This window comes from Equus caballus, chromosome 15, assembly GCF_041296265.1.
Source record: "Equus caballus isolate H_3958 breed thoroughbred chromosome 15, TB-T2T, whole genome shotgun sequence".
NCBI classification, from domain to species: Eukaryota; Metazoa; Chordata; class Mammalia; order Perissodactyla; family Equidae; genus Equus; species Equus caballus.
In genome coordinates, this window is record NC_091698.1 from 83,261,271 (window position 1) to 83,279,646 (window position 18,376).

At 35.9% G+C, this 18,376-nt stretch overlaps 1 protein-coding gene across 1 annotated transcript in view; it reads right to left on the bottom strand.

The window, feature by feature from the left end:
* Window positions 1-1,334: 1,334 nt before the first annotated feature.
* Window positions 1,335-18,376, bottom strand: part of WDR43 (WD repeat domain 43) — a 47,486-nt gene continuing 30,444 nt past the window's right edge. Inside the window, exons 11-18 of the mRNA XM_014731234.3 lie at window positions 17,670-17,801; window positions 11,759-11,845; window positions 10,157-10,188; window positions 8,588-8,651; window positions 6,290-6,403; window positions 5,691-5,760; window positions 3,070-3,119; window positions 1,335-2,966 (exon numbers count right to left, since the gene is read on the bottom strand). Coding sequence (XP_014586720.2) covers window positions 2,772-2,966; window positions 3,070-3,119; window positions 5,691-5,760; window positions 6,290-6,403; window positions 8,588-8,651; window positions 10,157-10,188; window positions 11,759-11,845; window positions 17,670-17,801 — 744 coding nt within the window. The 3' untranslated portion in view covers window positions 1,335-2,771. The remainder of the gene's footprint in view (window positions 2,967-3,069; window positions 3,120-5,690; window positions 5,761-6,289; window positions 6,404-8,587; window positions 8,652-10,156; window positions 10,189-11,758; window positions 11,846-17,669; window positions 17,802-18,376) is intronic.

An 18,376-nucleotide genomic window follows, 5' to 3' on the forward strand; every position in this document is an offset into this window, starting at 1 on the left:
AAGCATCTTTTTTTGCTTTTTTCAGTGGTGTATACCAGGCAATTAAATCATTCCTGGCATAGAGCAGGCAATCAATAAATACTTGTTAAATGAATGAACGTGCAATGTTGAGAATTAACTTTCACAGGAATTGTTATAACAGCCTTATACAGCATCAACGTACCCAACGTTCTCACTACCAAGATCCCATTTCTGACACTCAAACAACCTGCTGCACTAAGGCTTCAAAAGTCCCAAAACTACAGCCTGGACATCTACTTAGGTCAAATCATACTAATACAGTCATGGGCTGCATAATGACCTTTCAGTCAATGAAGGAGCACATATACAATGGTGGTCTCATAAGAACAGTACCATACAGCTTAGGTGCGTAGTAGATGTGTCTATAGACGGGTGTACAAATGGCTATACATCTACATTTGTGTAAGTACGCTCTATGAAGTTCACACAAGGACGAAATCGCCTAGTGACACATTTCTCAGCATGTATCCCATCATTAAACAAGGCATAACTGTATACTCACCTATACCCAAAGAACTTTTTACAAAATAATCTCAAATACCACTATTTAGTATTCTTGCCAAAAAAACTTTAAACCAGAATATACTCATAAGGAAACAATCAGACAAATCCAGACTGTAGGACATTGTGCAACACAGCATAATTTACAAAGACTCTCATTTAAATATCAAAATCATGAAACACACACATATACAACAGGGAATATTCTGGAATAGAGCAGTATGACAGCCAATTACAATGTGTGATCCTGGATTTGAGCATGAATGGAGGGTTAAATTTTCAAAATAAAAAGTTGGGAAGAAAACTTAATCTCAGAAAATACACCACCACACAAACAAAACTTTTTTGTCTGGATTAGGAACGGAATAACCAGGTGAAATACCCTGAAACTAGAAAATTCTCTAACAAGTTTAATTTAACTCTGGATTCGTCTAAACCATAAAATAATTAGTAAGTAATTACCACTCAGTCACAGCTCTTTACTTCTTTAGAGAACCAGGTGCAGCAGGGAAATCTGACTCACAGACCCAAAACAGACTCCAATAATGAGCACGTGCACCCTCCTGTCACCGCTGCCTTGAGCTGGGGAAGAACGACCCGGCCAAGGGGGACTTCAGCAAGAAACAACCACTAGATTAAGACAAAGTTCTTGTTTCTTCCACTTCCAAACAAATGCCAGGTCACCCAGCAAGCCTTGAAAGCATTTACCTATTTTAACGCTAGTGAAGTTAAGATTGCTTTTTTGAAAGCTTCACACCACAAGGCCAAATATGTAGCTGTTCCTCTACATATACCACAAGACAAGCACAGGGTAAAGATGAATATTTATTCACTTTACAAAGAGAATGGTATTAAATTGCCATAAACAGCTCCATTTATAGACAAATATAACTGTACATTACACCAGTAGCTGGCTCAAACTTGCTTTCCCACGATGCTTATACGGCTCCAGCTCCATTAGTTGAGCACAGACATCTCTGTTCTGCCACTGATGATAAAAAGTCCCTCGGAGATAATGATTTTGTGTTTTACATATTCACAGGTGGGAAAAATAAACCCCTCTCCCCAGCTCTTCCTTAGAGTTGAGCTTCCATCTGCAAGTTCCCTAGAGAGCACTAAACAAATACTGGCTCATTCTTAAAAAAAAAGATTACCAATAATTTGAAAAGCTTTTGTTGCACACCAAAATACCTATCTATACATACATAAAAAATCTTCAGTCAGATTTATAATTTTAAAGGTAATAGATGCCCTAACACTGCCAAGGGTGGGTAATGAAAAAGAAGGAACACATTAAATTACTGAATTATAAAAATATTTTCTTTGGAAAAAAACTCCAACGAGGTTATCATTAATATCTAAAACCAAAGAGAAAAAATAAACAATTGTTCTTTGATCCATTAGTAATTTAAATAAAAATGAACACCTCTTCAAAAGCAGCTATAACTGAATTTTTTTAAAAGTTGTAGGTAATGAGCACTTCTAAATCTATACACTGATGATTCTTTACAGGCAACCAGAAGTCAAGAAAAATCCTTAATATGGCTAATTCTTTAGTTTTTTAATTACCATAATTTCTTGTGTTTTAAAAAAATATTTCAAATGACAGCTTAAAAAATAAGTGGTTGTTTTTGGCAAGCACTCCAAATACTCAATCTGACTCAAATCAGACCACCACAGTTAACAGACAAGCTAGGGATACTGGTGATTTTATTTTTTTAATCACAATCATTTTACTCCAGTTTTTAGTTACCCCTTTATATTTTATGAAAATGTACCAAATCAAATGTACCAAATTAAAAATTTTTTTCACTAGTGCTGTTTTACATCTAGATTTGATGAAAGATACCAACCTGAGATAAAAGCTGACTCCTTCACAAAAGTCCAGTTCTTGAATCCCTAAATGGGAAATGTCTTTATCTTCACTTTTGTCAATTCTTGGTATAACCAATCATACTAGGGAATTATAAAAATATACCATATATTGGACACATGTCAGTACATAGCAGAAAATGTATCTATTTACTGTGTAAAGTTTATTAACATTTGAATGAAACACTCTTATTTACACAGTTAAGTCTGGGGTGCTCAGGACAGCAAGGTGGTACGAGGGGCCACCATTAGAAATCTGGAAATGTGCAACGGTCCTTGGCAACCTGTCACAGAGATAACCCTCCCTAGGAGAACTCGGTAGCCCTGGGTAAGGAGAGCCAGAGTTTATACAGTTCAACTGGCTTGTTTTTCTATCTTCATTCTTCTTCACTTTCATTTTCAGGATCTAAATCAGAATCTCCATTTAATTCTTTTTCACTTGCCACATCTCGGTCCTCACCATTTTCTTCATCTTTTTCTTCAGTATCCTCATCTTCCTCTTCATTCTCTTCGTCAACATCCTCATCTTTTATGCTTTCTTTCTCTTCCTCATCTTCCTCATCCCAATTCTCCTAGTAGAAATATTAAGGCAAGGAAAGCATTCATGAAGGCCCCATTCTTACAAAGCACAAGGATCTAAAGGCAGATCTATGTACCAGGAAACAAATTACTCACATCAGAATCCTTATCTGCTATTTCATCATCAGACTCCTCTTCAGAAGATTCTGTTAAGAGTTGGAAAAAGCCCAGCCTTAATTTTGTGATCAAAGTAGAGGGCATAGCCTTGAAAACTAAACAGAATCAGATTCCTGAATTCACTTTAGAAATACTATATTCAGCTATCAACCATCTAAGAAGTAAATTACAATATTCTTATCCACATAAAAGCACATTTATGGTATCATTCCATCAAAATCTCATTGAGCAGGACGAAGTAATAAAACTCTAACAAAATCTTGGGCCAGCCTGGTGGTGCAGCGGTTAAGTTCGCACGTTCCACTTCAGCGGCCCAGGGTTCGCAGGTTCGGATCCCGGGTGCAGACACGGCACCGCTTGGCAAGCCATGCTGTGGTTGGCGTCCCATGTATAAAGTAGAGGAAGATGGGCACGGATGTGAGCTCAGGGCCACTCTTCCTCAGCAAAAAGGAGGATTGGCGGCAGATGTTAGCTTAGGGCTAATCTTCCTCAAAAAAACAAACAAAAAACAAAACAAAACAAAAAACTCTTAACAAAATCTCATCTTAAAAAACAAAGCTGAGAGTGGAGAAAAGAGAACCCTTGTGCACTGTTGGTGGGAAAGTAAACTGGTTCAGCCACTATGGAAAACAATATGGAGGTTCCTCAAAAAAACTAAAAATAGAATTACTGTATGATCTACCAATTTTACTTCTGGATATACAATGAAGGAAATGAAATCGGGATCTCAAAGAGTTATCTGCAGCCCATGTTCACGTGGCATTATTTAAGATAGTCAAGACGGAAACAATCTAAGTGTCCATCAATACATGAATGGATGAAGAAAATGTGTGTATATCTAAACAAAATAGAATATTACTTGGCCATAAAAAAAGGAAATCCTACCATTTGCGACAACATGGATGGACCTTGAGGGCACTGTGCTAAGTGAAATAAGTCAGACAGAAAAGGATAGATACTGTATGACCTCCACTTACATGTGCAATCTAAAAAACCAAACTCACAGATACACAGAACAGACTGGTGGTTGCCAGAGGTGGGGGATGTGGGAGTGGGGGAAATGTGTGAAGGTCAAAGGGTACAAACTTTCAATTATAAGATAAATGACTCCTGGGGATATAGTATACAGCGTGGTGACCATAGTTAACAATAAGGTACAGTGTCTTAGAAAGCTGCTAAGAGAGCAGATCTTAGAAGTTCTCATTGCAAGAAAAAAAAATGTAAACCTATGTGTGGTGATGAATGTTAATGAAATACATCTTGATGGTCATTTTGAAATATACACACATATCAAATCATTGTGTTGTACATCTAAAATGAATATAGTGTTATATGTCAATTATATCTCATTCAAACTGGAAAAAACTTCACGAGAAGTTTAATTAATTAATTCAGGTATGCTTTTATGTCCTTCAGTTATGTTTTATAACTTTCTCTATAAAGATTTTGTTTCATTTTTCAGATGTATTTCTAGGTAATCTAGGTACTTCATAGTTTTGATTGCTGCTATAAATGAGATCTTTTTCCTAATACGTTTTCTGACTGGGATATAAACTAGTTGACATAAAACACATTATTGGGACATAATAATGCTACTAATTCCTTTTTGCTGATCTTGGTATCCAGTCAACTTGCTTATTTGCATTATCTCATTAATAATGGTGTGACTCTAGAAGTCCAATGTTTTAGAATTCATTTCTTTCATACAGTACTAGGCAAGATATCCAGAAGCAATGAAAAGTACATTACTGTCCTGTTCCTGACTTTATGGGAATGCTTCTAAACTTTGTTTGATATAAATTTATTGAGGAAATTCCCTTAAATTCCTAGGTTGCTTAGACTATAAAATAATGAGATATGTGAAGACTGAATTTTATAAATTCTTTTTCTATATCTATTAAGACAATATATAGTGTTTCCCATTAATCTGTTAATATGGTGACTACACTGATAGGTTTCTTGATGCTAAATCACCTTTCAATCTTCAAATAAATTCTACTTGGTAATGACGTATTATTTTCCTTAAGCATGTCTATAATTAATCTGCTGATACTCAGGATATTTGAGGATGGCTGAAAATGTTATTGACTGTCCTTCTCTGGTTTTGATTCATAAAATGCCTAAATGGTTTGTATATGACAAAAATGACTTTTTCCTTGAAAGACTGATAAAATTCACCTGTAGAACCTGCCTGTAATCTCGTGAAGAAAAATGTTGATTAAGTCAATTTTAAAGTTATTGACTTGCTCAAGGCTTCCTCTACTTCTTTTTACTTTCAAGTCAATTTTCGTCATTGATATTTCCTAAGAAATCACCTATATCATCTAGGCTTTCTAACGTACGGGCAAAAAGTTTGTTCGGTGTTTTTCTATTTATATCTCTTCCATACCTAATGCCCTTTTTTGTTATTGTATTATATCTGTTAACTTCTCTTTTCTTATTTGATCATATTTTTGGCACAAGCTCGCCCATTTTTTTAGAGGTGTGCCAAAGCATCATCTTCTTCACAGTGATGTTTTTACCAAATAAGATAACAGAACAGAATCAATGTGAAAAACTAAATGTTTCAACTCTAGACTCTACCCTACCCCCAGCTTTACCTTCTTCATACACCAATTTTGCCTTCTGTGCAGGACAAGTCGTTCCCTTTGTTTTTTCTGATGCTGTAACCTGAAAGACAATAAAGTGCTATTATGAAGTGGAACATAAGTTAATCTCAAGCATCACAACCACCACCACAGCCAATTCTTCCCAAGAGAAAACTCACCCTCGATCACTATAATGGATGACGTTAATACAATGTAGATCAAATTCAGGGCAAAAAACATATTCGTCAAATACAAGAGGAAAAGAATTACTCTGTAAAAGTTGAAAAAACCTTTCAAGGCAATCAGAATTTCCTTCTGTGCCCAAATTTTTTACCTGTATAAATATCCTGTAACTTTTGTTCACAGTACCACAACCATCCTAACTATATTAACAATTGAGATATAATGGTGAGAGCCTTTGAATAAAAGTTGAAATAGGCAAACTAAGTTTACTTACTGTCAAATACATAAGATTTCCAAGTTAAAGACTAGATCCTGATTTACCAATTTCTTACTGTAATAGGGAGCTTTCAAAGTTCAGGGAAATGATCCTCACTCCTCCCCCCATTCCTATAACATCCAAACGTTTCAGGACAAAACAATTTACTTACTTGTGTGATTAGAAGGATAAGCTTTCCATGAAGGTGGGAGAGTTTCTGAAAAGTTTTTACTCTGCTTTCCATTAACTGATACAGTGTCCCCAGCTGGGGTACCAAGTCAGGCAACTAGGGGAAAAAAAGACCATTTGATATCATTATGACACAATATAGATAACACACAGAAATCATGCTCAGCTATGTCTGAGTATTTAGGCAGTGCACCACAAGCATCTGCTTGCATTTCCAGTGGCAGTGGCTGGTTGTGACACAGCCTAGCAATACTCAAACTTTCAGAGGCTTTCAAAGCAAAAAACAATACATTTAAAAAAGATACAAGGTCAGAAGGAGAAATTGCAAGGCAGAAAAAACTGCAGGGTGGCACTTCGTATCGATCGCAGTATTTCAGAGAAGGTCAATATACAGGAGACACTAAATAAAAGATAACCCCACCACATATCTCTAGGCTAAAGGGAGCTTTTCTTCCAAAACTTACTCTCTGATGATATCACATTATCTCTACCTTATAAAGCCCAGCAAGCTAGAGGAAGCTTTTCACAGCTTTTAGAGACCAACAGGACAGTGACAGTTATAAAGCTGACCTTACAGTATTTTGAACATACATTCTGTTAATGAATTCTCTGAAGCATGCTTAGGAAATTAAAGCAGGAAATTTTTACTTGTTCCTTCAGAGCTACAGAAAAAGGGACCCTCACTCTTTTGCCCTTTAATTAGCTTTTACCTGCCCTTCTATCTCCAACACTTTGGCATAAATAACAGTGTTTCATTCAAATGTTAAACTTTAAATAGTAAACAGACACAAAAATGAATAAAACAAAGTTTAATGTGATTGCACTTCAATTCCCATCATCTCCTTTGTATTTCTCCCTATTCAGACTACAAGTGCCAGGAGGATGGGGATCAGAGCATCTTGAACATTACCAAAGCCCCATGCCTAGCACAGTCCTTAGCCTAGAGAAGGTACTTAAAGATATCTGATAAGGAAGGAAGGTACAAAGGAAAGGCAAGAGGAAAAGCACTGTTTTCTGAGGAGAGAGAATTGCTGTGGGCTGTGGAGTCCTTCCTATCCCAAACTTGAAGGTCTGTTTGCCGTGACTTTGAATGTTACACTACTACTCCAGTACTTACACCTTAGGAGTTGATTCCAGAAGGGATTTCACTACAACAAGGCCTCCTAGGGCTCTTTCCACATTTAAACAAGTAACTCAGGTCACAAAATGAGTGTTGTGCTGTTTACCAGACACAGTCCCAACAGCTGAGGCTTATGGTGTCTTTCCACGCCCATCATCATGCCACTCGGCCACTCCACTCACCACTGCCCCCAACTCACTTCCCACGACTCCTTCAAGCTGGGAAACCCATATCCATTCTTACTGTTTGTCTCTTCCCCCAGTCTAATAGGCTGGCAGAGTTCTCCACGGACATACAAAGAACAAACTGCTGACTTCAACGCAAGTTATCCAATAGTTTTCCCTATTTCAAACTACTGAAGGCAAAAGAAGCCTGAGACAGAGAACAAGGTGCAGTGACAAGGCAGGAGCTGGGTGAAACAGTGTTAGGTAAGGAAGAGCTATAGTTTAAAGAGCAATTAAGAACTTTTTCAACTATCCACTATAACTTTTCAAGAAAATCTACTGTAAGGTGCTAGATAATGAAACAAAAGAAAAATTAAACTGTATAATTTTATTTCTAACCTAAAATTTAACTCACTTAATGATGTGGCAAAGAATCTAATTCATGTTGTGACATATAAAATTGTTTTTTTCTGGTACTCCTTTAAGATCTTATGCTCCCTCCCTTCTGTTCACGTAAATCAAGAGCTGACAATAGCCCGAGCAAAATGTCAGGCAGTAAAGCTTTAATTTATATCATTTTCATCACAAGCTACCTTTTATCCTCCTGGGAGAAGGCAGAACAAACATGTTAGCATACACACAAAACTTTAAAAATCTGCTAAGTTTTTAAGAGGGGAGGGGGTGAGATACATACAATTTAAAGATAATTTTGCTGAACAGGTTCATATAAAGAAAAAACATGAAGGCCAGCACGTCAATACATAACTTTTCTCCAAGTTCTCATACCATATGTCACTTTTATCCAGGGGACAAAAGACCTATTTATAAAAGGCAATAACAGTGACATTATGACCTTGTATCTGTAGAAACACAAAACCTCTAAAAGCAACAGCTGACAGCTAAAGGAAAGATGGAGAGAGGATGGTTTTGTTAAGCCATCAGTTTATAATCCTCATCAAAGTCAAATTATTCAGCAACTGTAGATGAAAAGACTTACTGTGGATAGATATGATGCATGGACTGTTAACACACATTTTAGCCACTGAACCATTAAAACAGCACTGAAAAAAGGGGGAAAAAATCCACGTAAACTAACGTACACAAATTCAAAATTAAATACAACTGAGTTATAAAATTAGAAAAACCCAGAAAGGCAAAGTGAACGTCTATAAATTGTGCTCTGTGAAAATGACTATAATAAAAAAAAATCCTGTGAATGTAATAGTCCTTTCATTCTTTTACTGAGTTTATTTCAGATCTATGTAATATAGTAATCTCTGGGGAGGCAAGGGGAAGTAGGATGGACTGGAAAACAAGACAAAAATTCCTTCTTCTAAAACAATTCAAGGATAAAACTCATGCTTTAGTTCATAATTAACTGATACCAGGACAGTAAACTGGGCTCAACTGACTTTGCATTTTTATGCTCAGACTATTTGAGGTCATCATCTACTCATCATCAGGCACAAACAGCATAAGATTTCCACACCAACATTAAAAGACACATATAGACCAAAAGTGTGTAAGCTGAGCCTAATAAATGATTCTTTTTTTTTTTAAGATTTTATTTTTCCTCTTTTTCCCAAAGCCCCCCGGTACACAGCTGTGTATTTTTAGTTTTGGGTCCTTCTAGTTGTGGCATGTGGGATGCTGCCTCAGCGTAGCCTGATGAATGGTGCCGTGTCCCAGCCCAGGATTTGAACCGGTAAAACCCTGGGCCGTCGCAGCAGAGTGCATGAACATAACCACTCAGCCACGGGGCTGGCCCCTAATTAATGATTCTTTAGCTTTCCTCTGTGAGCTCCAAAAGTTAATGGAGGCCATCAAGAAATAATAACTTAGAAAAGAAAGACTGATGGGGCCTGCCTGGTGGCGCAGCGGTTAAGTGCGCACGTTCCACTTTGGCGGCCCGGGGTTGGCCAGTTCAGATCCCGGGTGCAGACGTGGCACCGTTCAGCAAGCCATGCTGTGGTAGGCATCCCACATATAAAAATAGAGGAGGATGGACACAGATGTGAGCTCAGGGCCAGTCTTCCACAAAAAATAAAAAAAAAGAAAAGAAAAAGAAAAGAGTCTGTAAATTGTAGACACCGATAACACTATACTAGAAGCTTAGGTTCTTTAAGATAACTCCCTATTTAAATACTTAATCATAAAATCATTAAGAAAAAGACCCACAAAATTTAGTTTTTTACAAAATAGTTCTTTACAGTGTCTTAGTAGCTACCAGAGGTTAGGGAAGTTCTACAAATGGCAATTTTACATATCACGATTAGCACCAAATCATTATATAAGACTAATTCATTAAATGACCTGATAATAAAGCTGAAAAAACTACACAGGAGTTTTCTAAAAGAAAGAAAAAAACTACGATAAAAATCTTAGAAATAAGCATCATTTTACTTCAAATAAATGGGTAGAGTAATATTTGACACAAAGAGTTTTATTAGTTAGAATCTGGGGCTATCTACCATGTGATCTCATGCTGTCAAGACATTGCTGTTTTTAACAATTACCTCTAAAATATTCATAAAATCAAACAATTTAAGTCATCTAAAAATCTTACCTATTAGGATGTCCTTGCAATCTCTTTGTAAGCTGAGGGGGAGAAAAACAGCATTAACAAAAGCACTTCAGAGGCAATCCCCATCAACTCCCAGGAACACACATCCATGAGAACAAAGGAAACTAACGACTGTATTAGGAAATCATTATTCCTACATTTTCCAATCTCTGAACGTTTAACCAACATAACATAATCTAGGAATATACAAGTAACTATCTGATAAAAATCTAGGCTAGGATTTATATGAATGAATGACCAGAATAGGTAATCCACAGAAATAGCAAATAGATTATTGGATGCCAGAAACTGGAGATAAGGGAGAATGGGGTGTGACTAACAGGTATGAGGTTTCTTTTCCGTGTGACAACTGCACAACCTGTGAATACACTAAAAAGCACTGAACTGTACACTTTAAAAGGGTAAACCTTACGGTATGGGAATCATATCTCAATAAAAAAATACACAGAAAAAAATCTAGGTCAGGCAAATTTTGTTTGAGTAGATAAGATTCTAAAGCCATATGACCGGCTTTTCTAATATACAACACTGCTTTTCTAAATACAGGGGTTTCCCCTATCAATAATGGTAAACCAGCCCACATTAACATCAGAACTACACTCTCAAAATACTTCAGCATGTCAAACAAATGTAATCCAAGTATAATCTCTAATTACAAAGAATCTAACTTTAGGCCTATTTTACAATTTGTACCCATATTTTTAGGACAATCTTCAGTCAAACTATGTATACTTTTAAGAGACAAAAAAGATTTTCCTTTAGATAACTAATCATTACAAATTATTTGAATTGCATGTATGACACACCTCGGTAAACTACCTTCACTGGCCACCAAACGGCTCCAGACCCTGGGGTTTCACTGAGTTGGAGTTATCCCCTGGTGCCACTAACAGGCTGTCATCGATCGCACATATGCTTTCTGTCCCCAGAACTCCTATTAGCTTTTTCTTGTCTAGCTGCTACCTATCCCTTTCTTAAAATCCTGCAACAGAATTACTAAAGCAAAACCAGGGTGACCACTTGTCAGAAACAGTGAAAGTTACTCTTGTACAAGCCAAAGGCTGAACAACTACTAGACAATTAAAGCCCTCTCAAATTCCACACTGCCAGGCCTAGCGATTAACAGCTATTCTACAATAAAGAAAATCAAAACGTACAAAAGCGGTTTCAACGTTAGGTTAGGGTATCTAACAGGTCACAGAGAGAAAAACCAAAATGAGAATATGGTGGCTCTGTCTTGGGATTTCTACAGCAATCGTCCCATGCGGATGACATCATGCAGATACAGCCTTCAATGGTTCACTTTAAAAGTTCCCAGTGCCCTTCAGACACACAGAAACACACTCACCCTTAGTGGAATAAAAGTAAAAACGCCAATGACATCTCCTTTCATTGCCTCAGGAATTCACCAATTTCACTTTTCTTTCTCAAGTACGTTAAGAGATCCCCCGAGTCATCTATCATCCACTCTAAACACCCTGATACCCTGCTTGCTTACGTACTGCAAATCCATCTCTCTAAATACTGGATTTTATCTTTAACCCACAGCATTAGGACTTTAAAATGAAAAGCGGACTCAGTTACCTCTTGCAACAATGGAATAACAGCATGCAGGGGCATCCTTAACACAGTCCTCTTTATTAGGTTTAAATTCCTAGTTTGAAGTACTTTCTGTAAAAAAATAAATATAAAGATAAATATACTCAGTAGCTAAGAACACTACAGGAAAAACTGTCTGTAAAAATATTTTAAAAACCAAGGCAATAAACTACCAACTCAATTTTAGCAAATAAAGGTCAGAGGGACTGACTGAAGAACATCATATTGTGTCTTATCAGACAAGTAGGCTTCAGGTATCAGGACATTTACTTCAATAAACAGTTCCTTCTCTAAAAATTCTAAACTTTTATGAACTTTTGTATATAAAACAGAAAGGAACACCTCTAGAGACATTTGAATACAGACATATACTTTAAAGAAGTTCCCAAACCTTCATTTTATGAAATTAGCAATGTAGCCACATAAAGTAAACAAACCATACTAAAATCACATTTAGAAAGCAACAAACGTTTTAATATTAAATGTCAACTTCTTGATAAAATTTTAAGACAACCAAAAGATTACATGCGTGCTCAGTCAAAACCCTTCAAGGGCGCATCACTGGGCAAAACTCAGTCTGCACCGAGGGTGTAGAAAAGGACACAGAGCAGATTAGTCCCAATCCTAGCAGCCTTTCAACTTCTCCAAACCCCAGATGCTTCATCTATAGGAGGGGGTGGGAAATAAGAATCCTTTCAGGTCTCAAAATCCTGATTGCCCCCTTCTTCTTGAAAACTTTTAAATATTTATCCTTTCAAAAGGGTTTACTCCTAGAGGAACTTCCCTAATGGTTGGCACACGCTACGTTTTGGTGGTAGTTGTTCCTACAAAGGTCATACTCAGGATATAAACAGCAGAAGTACCCAAGGGCAAAATATAGAAAGTTAGTTTTCAACCTATTTTAACAGCCCTAACATATCCTCTCAGAATTCTCTATGGATTTTATTTGCTTTTAAAAGTATTTTTACACCAAGCCCTTCCAAATCCATCAAGTACTACTTAAAAACTATCACTGACAATAATTATATAGTTTCTTACGCAAAAGAAATAAACTTTTTAGACACAATCACTGGAGAACTGAGGGATGGACTGTCCTGATTTAGTAGTCCCAATTAAGATAATATTTTCATTTTCAAATAATCGAAATACAAGATTTCAAGCAAAATATGATCAGAACTTTAACGATAATTCACAAGCTGCTTGATACTAAACATCCCTCAAATCACCTCTTTACTATAAATATCAGTTACCACAAAGTTTCAGTGATATAAACTAGTCTACAAATTCCTCTTTGAGAGATGATATGCTCTTGTTAAGGTCCTCAGCTTTCAAGGATGCTCACTAAACCACCAGGCTTCACTGTCTTAAATGGCCAAATAGAGCAGCAGCACTTCAGGTCAAGCAATACACTCTTGACCTTGTTGCTGCACATTTTTTATACCAAAAGCTTGGTTAAGAAACATAATGTAGAACTGAAGCTTTGAAAAACACATACGTTTGTGAAATCTAGTGTGCTAAAGGTAAAGTAATCATCTAATTTCTTCTCCAAACTGGGACACTTCTGAGAATAAAAAGAGTCACTATTAACTACATCAAGAAGTGTAAACCAGAACTGTTACAGGCAAGTAAGAGTAGATGTGGCCTAGCTATTTAGAAGTTACTCCAAATTGCAGGGCAGAAGAATTTTCAACAAGCTCTCAGGTAATTCTTATGCTCACTAAAGACAGAGGCTCTATGATAACAATTCTCAAATTTAAAATAAGCAAATAAGTTATCCCAAATCAAGCAAAATGATAATGGATAGTTGAGTGAAACTTTTGCCAAGAATGTATTTAAAGAAATAACCCTATAAAACCACAGCTACAACTAGCAAAATGATACTGAAGGATCTTTCTTTTATAGTTTTACTGCTTTATGACTGAAGCATAATAAATAGTGCACATTTAATGTGTACTATTTGATCAATATGATATAAATGAATAGCCATGAAACAAAGACTACGATAAACTTTTCTATCACCCTCAACTCTCCTTGGGCCCCTTTACATTCTATCCCTCCTTCCGCCCATCCCCAAGCAACCACTGAACTATATATTGGTCTGAATTTTCTAGAATTTTTATATAAGTGGAATCATACACTATGTACTTTTTTTTGTCTGGATCCTTTCTCAATGCAAAAGTTTGAAATTCATCCATGCTGTTGATATATCAACACATTCCTTATAGAGCTAGATAAACAATTTGTTTATCCATTGTTACGTTGAGGGCCATATAGGTTCTTTCCAATTTTTGGTTATTACAAATAAAGTTGCTATTAATCAAATAAAGTTGCTATGGTTATTCACATACAAGTCTTTGCATGAACATTTGTTTTTGATTCTCTTGGTAAAAATACTTAGGAGTAGAATGGCTGGGTCATACGGTAGGTGTACCCTTAATTTTTAAGAAACTGCCAAACTGTTTTCCAAAGTAGTTGTATTCTTTTACATTCCCACCAGCACGATCTGAGAGCTCCAGCTGTTCTACATCATCACCAACAGATGGTACCGTCTTTTTAATTTTAATCAATCTATAAGGGTATGTAGCCTTATCTCACTGTGATTTTAATCTGCATCTGTGATGATTAATGACTATATAATACCTTTACATGTACTTATTGGCCATTTGATTTCTTTTGTGAAGTATCTGTTCACACATTTACCAATTGTTTTTTGAGTTGAGTCTCATTATTGAGTTAAGACTTCTTCATATTCTGGATATATGAGTTGTGAATATTTTTTCCAGCCTGCAGGATTCCTTTTCATTCTCTTAAGCGTCATTTCAAGAGCAAAAGTTTTTAATTTCCATGAAGTCCAAATGACCAATCTTTCCTTTAGAGTTTCATGCTTTTTGTGATGAAGCCATTCTCCACTCAAGTTTGCACAGATTTTCTCCTGTTTTCTTCTAGAAGTTCTGTAGGTTTCGGTTTTACATTTACGTCTATGATCACTTTTGTGTAAGCGATCTAAGAGTTGAGATCCATTTTCGTCCATATGGATATTCAGTTGGTTCAGCACCACTTGTTGAAAAGACTTTGCTTTCCCCATTGACTCAACTTAGTACCTTTACTGAAAACCAACTGTGTGTGATCTATTACTGGACTCTATTTTGCTTCCTTAATCTGTACTTATTTTTTCATCAATATCAAACTATCTTGACTACTATAGCTTTACTATGAAATCAGGTAGGGTAAGTCCTCCAATTTGGCTTTTTATCTTATAATTACTTTGGTTATTACATGCCCTCTGACTTTCTGAAAGGTAGCTGCTGGAATTTAATTGGGATTGCACTGAAGATACAGATTAGTTTGGGGAGAACTACTGATCTTAACAATGTTGTTGAATCTTCCAAACCGTCATCATCAATGACTTAGATCTTTGTTAATTTCTCTCAATTTTTGTTATTTTCAATGTAGAGGTAGAGGCATCTTTTGTAGATTTATCCTAGGTATTTTTTGGTACTACCATAAATGGAACTTTTAAAAAACATTTAATTTAAATAAATTTTTAAAAATATCTATCTCCTATGGGAGCCATGAATTACCTAAACGACTAGGCTTCTCTTTCTGCATAAGCTATAGACTATTTCTTTAGGTCAAACTTCCACCTTCCTAAAGGTATAAATTTTAATGTGAAGTTCTCTTAACCTCACTTCTGGACCCATGTTGCATGCCTGCCACTGCTCACTTTCTTCTTTCATTCCTTTCTTTAACGTCCTCCCACTGTATTTCATCTATCTTCAAAAAGTACCTTTTAGGAATGGGGAAGACTATTTTTAGGGGGAAAAAATATTTGATTCTTTTTTAACTTGCCTCTTTCTTCTTAGAGTGGCATACAGAATACATAAATGCATAATCTCCCAGGTAATAGTATGGGAATATTTGCATACTTTTACTTTTTTTTTAAGGGTTATTTTAAGCCCTTCACTATAACTTTCACAGGTCTTTTCCAGCACACAGTTTTTCAGGACTCAACTAATTTCCACTTAAGTAATATAACATATCAGCTCAAAGTCCTTAATAATGAAAGAGCTTTACATGTACAACCCTTTACAATTTAAGAGGTGCTTTTCATAAACATCATTTCATTTGTCCTCCCAACAATTCTATGATACCTGATAAAAGTATACACTGTCACCTTTGAAGTGCCAAAAGATTCTAATCTGAATCTCTTCAAGCTTCTAGATCCAGCTACCACTGTAAGGGAAATATGATAGAAAGAGGAACATTTTAAATGCTACTATTTATTGGGTTAAATGATCCAGTAAAATGGATTTTTGCAGGAGGCAAAATCCAGAATGTGAGAATCTCTATAGGGCAAATAACCTAGCTTCTCCAAAAGACAAATTCCAAGAGACAAAAGAGGCAGATCCACTAAATACAGTGTGGACATGACTGGGATCCTATTTTGAACAAAGTAAAAAGAAAAATAAAAAGTTTATGAGACAATCATGGAATTGTATACACCAACTGGATACTTGATGATTTTAAGGAATTGCTATTACTTTTATAGGTGTGATAATGGAATGTGGTTGTATTTTTAAAAGGAGTTGTCATCATCAGAGTTGAACAGGGATATATTTATGGATAAAATGGTACATCTGAGATTTGCTTCACTATCACCTGGGAAGGCATATGGGCAGACAGATGAAACAAGGATAGACTGGCTAATAGTGTTGATAATTTTTGAATCCGGGTAATGGGTTCATGGTGGTCCACTGTACTATTTTCACATGTTTTGGAATGTTTCTTCAAAAATTTTTAAGAAAAAAAACTTGGTAGCTGATTCACTTGTTACTGAGGAAGGTTTCAAACCATAGTTAAGTAAGGCAATGATGGCAGATAAGTTATATTTCACTTTAAAAACACTGCCAATTGTTCTCTACAGCTTCTTATTTTTCACCAAATCTTCACCTAGCTTCCACGCCATATTAAACTAAAATCTACCTTTCAAAATACATACACTCACAAACTGTTTTAAAAGTAATTTTAGGTTTTTAGACATGCTGGTTTCCCCTCGTTTTGCAAAATCATCTCAGACACAAATACAAGATACTCCTATTTAGATCAAAATATAAATCAGTGAGACACAACTCATAGGTTACATATTAAAGTCACATCTATACTAAGTGGCACCATATCACTGAGTCACTAAGAATAAATGCACTTAACAAACGTAAATTGCTATAATCTGATCAGGGAGTGCTTAAATACAATTTTTTGCACTTAAATTTTCTCTACAGACTACTATCAAATTTTGGAATTAAGAGGACAGAATTAAGAAACTTCATACAAACAGTCACCAACTTACAAACAAAGAAATCATAAATCCCTCCCTTTATACAAAATTTCTAGTACTTTTACCTCTAAATACTTTACAACATAACCCCCAACCCTCTTGAATTTTTACCCCAAACCTCCTACCCATTGCCAAGGTTCCACCTCACTGCCCCCTCTCACGGCCAGGGGGAAATAAGTTTCTGGAATCCAGAGTAAAAACTCAGGAACGCATTTTCCTACAGAAAAAAATATAAATTGTGATCTAGAATGCTGAGTGTTATAATTCAGCTACACTATGTTTATAAAGGCTTTTGTGAACTAAAGCCTAAGGACCTAATAACAATTCAGAACAATATTTCTATGAGAAAATGCATTCCAGGTTCAAAATAATTCAATACAATCCCTTTGTAGGTTGGTGACTGTCCGTATAGTGCCACCAAGTGATATATATTTTACTCAACACAAAATATTAAATTCAAAATGGCTACATGACTATTCACTCTGTGAATGTGCTATGTCAGTCACTTTCTAAGAAAAATTAACCATCTTAAATTCACTTAAAAACTGCTGTAATACTTACATTTAGCATTTCAAAATCATTACTCTCTAAACCCTGTGCAAGAAGAACTGGAAAGCTATTTGTCTGTGGAAGGTCATCCTTTTCTTTTCTTGTATCTATATCCAGTGCTCCCAGGCGCTCTTCAATGCTAACCTACAGAATAGAAATGACCTGTTAATGTTAAACCAGACAAGGTCTAAAGTAGTTTGGTCAAATCACTTTGTGCTTGTGTCTTAGGAGACAACAAGCACTGAGTGATTCACACCTCAATCCTAAAAACCATGAAAACGCTCTTTCTCATTCCAAAAAAATCTCATTATCATAAAGCCAGTGTTGGAGACAAGTGAAACATTTGCTATGCAAGTTTCCAGATTCTAGTGAAAAAAACAACTACGTAAGAAGCCATGATTTGAAAATGTAATTCATAAAAATTCCTTTACATGAAGATTCAAAGAAAGCAAGAATCTGGCATCTGATTACTAAAGCACAAGACAAGACCTATTACCACAGAAGCTTCACCCTCTATAACTATCCCTTGCCATCAACCTCAGATTTGCAAAAGGAAACAAATATTAGCAAAAGAGCATAAGGACAGTTATGTTCCCAAAAGATTTATGAAATTTCTTCCTATTTTCCTCTTTATAAGTTCCAAATGATGAGTTATTTTCTAGTAGATGCTATCCTACAACCAAGTTTCTTTAATACCAAAAATTTAAGTGTAAATAAAC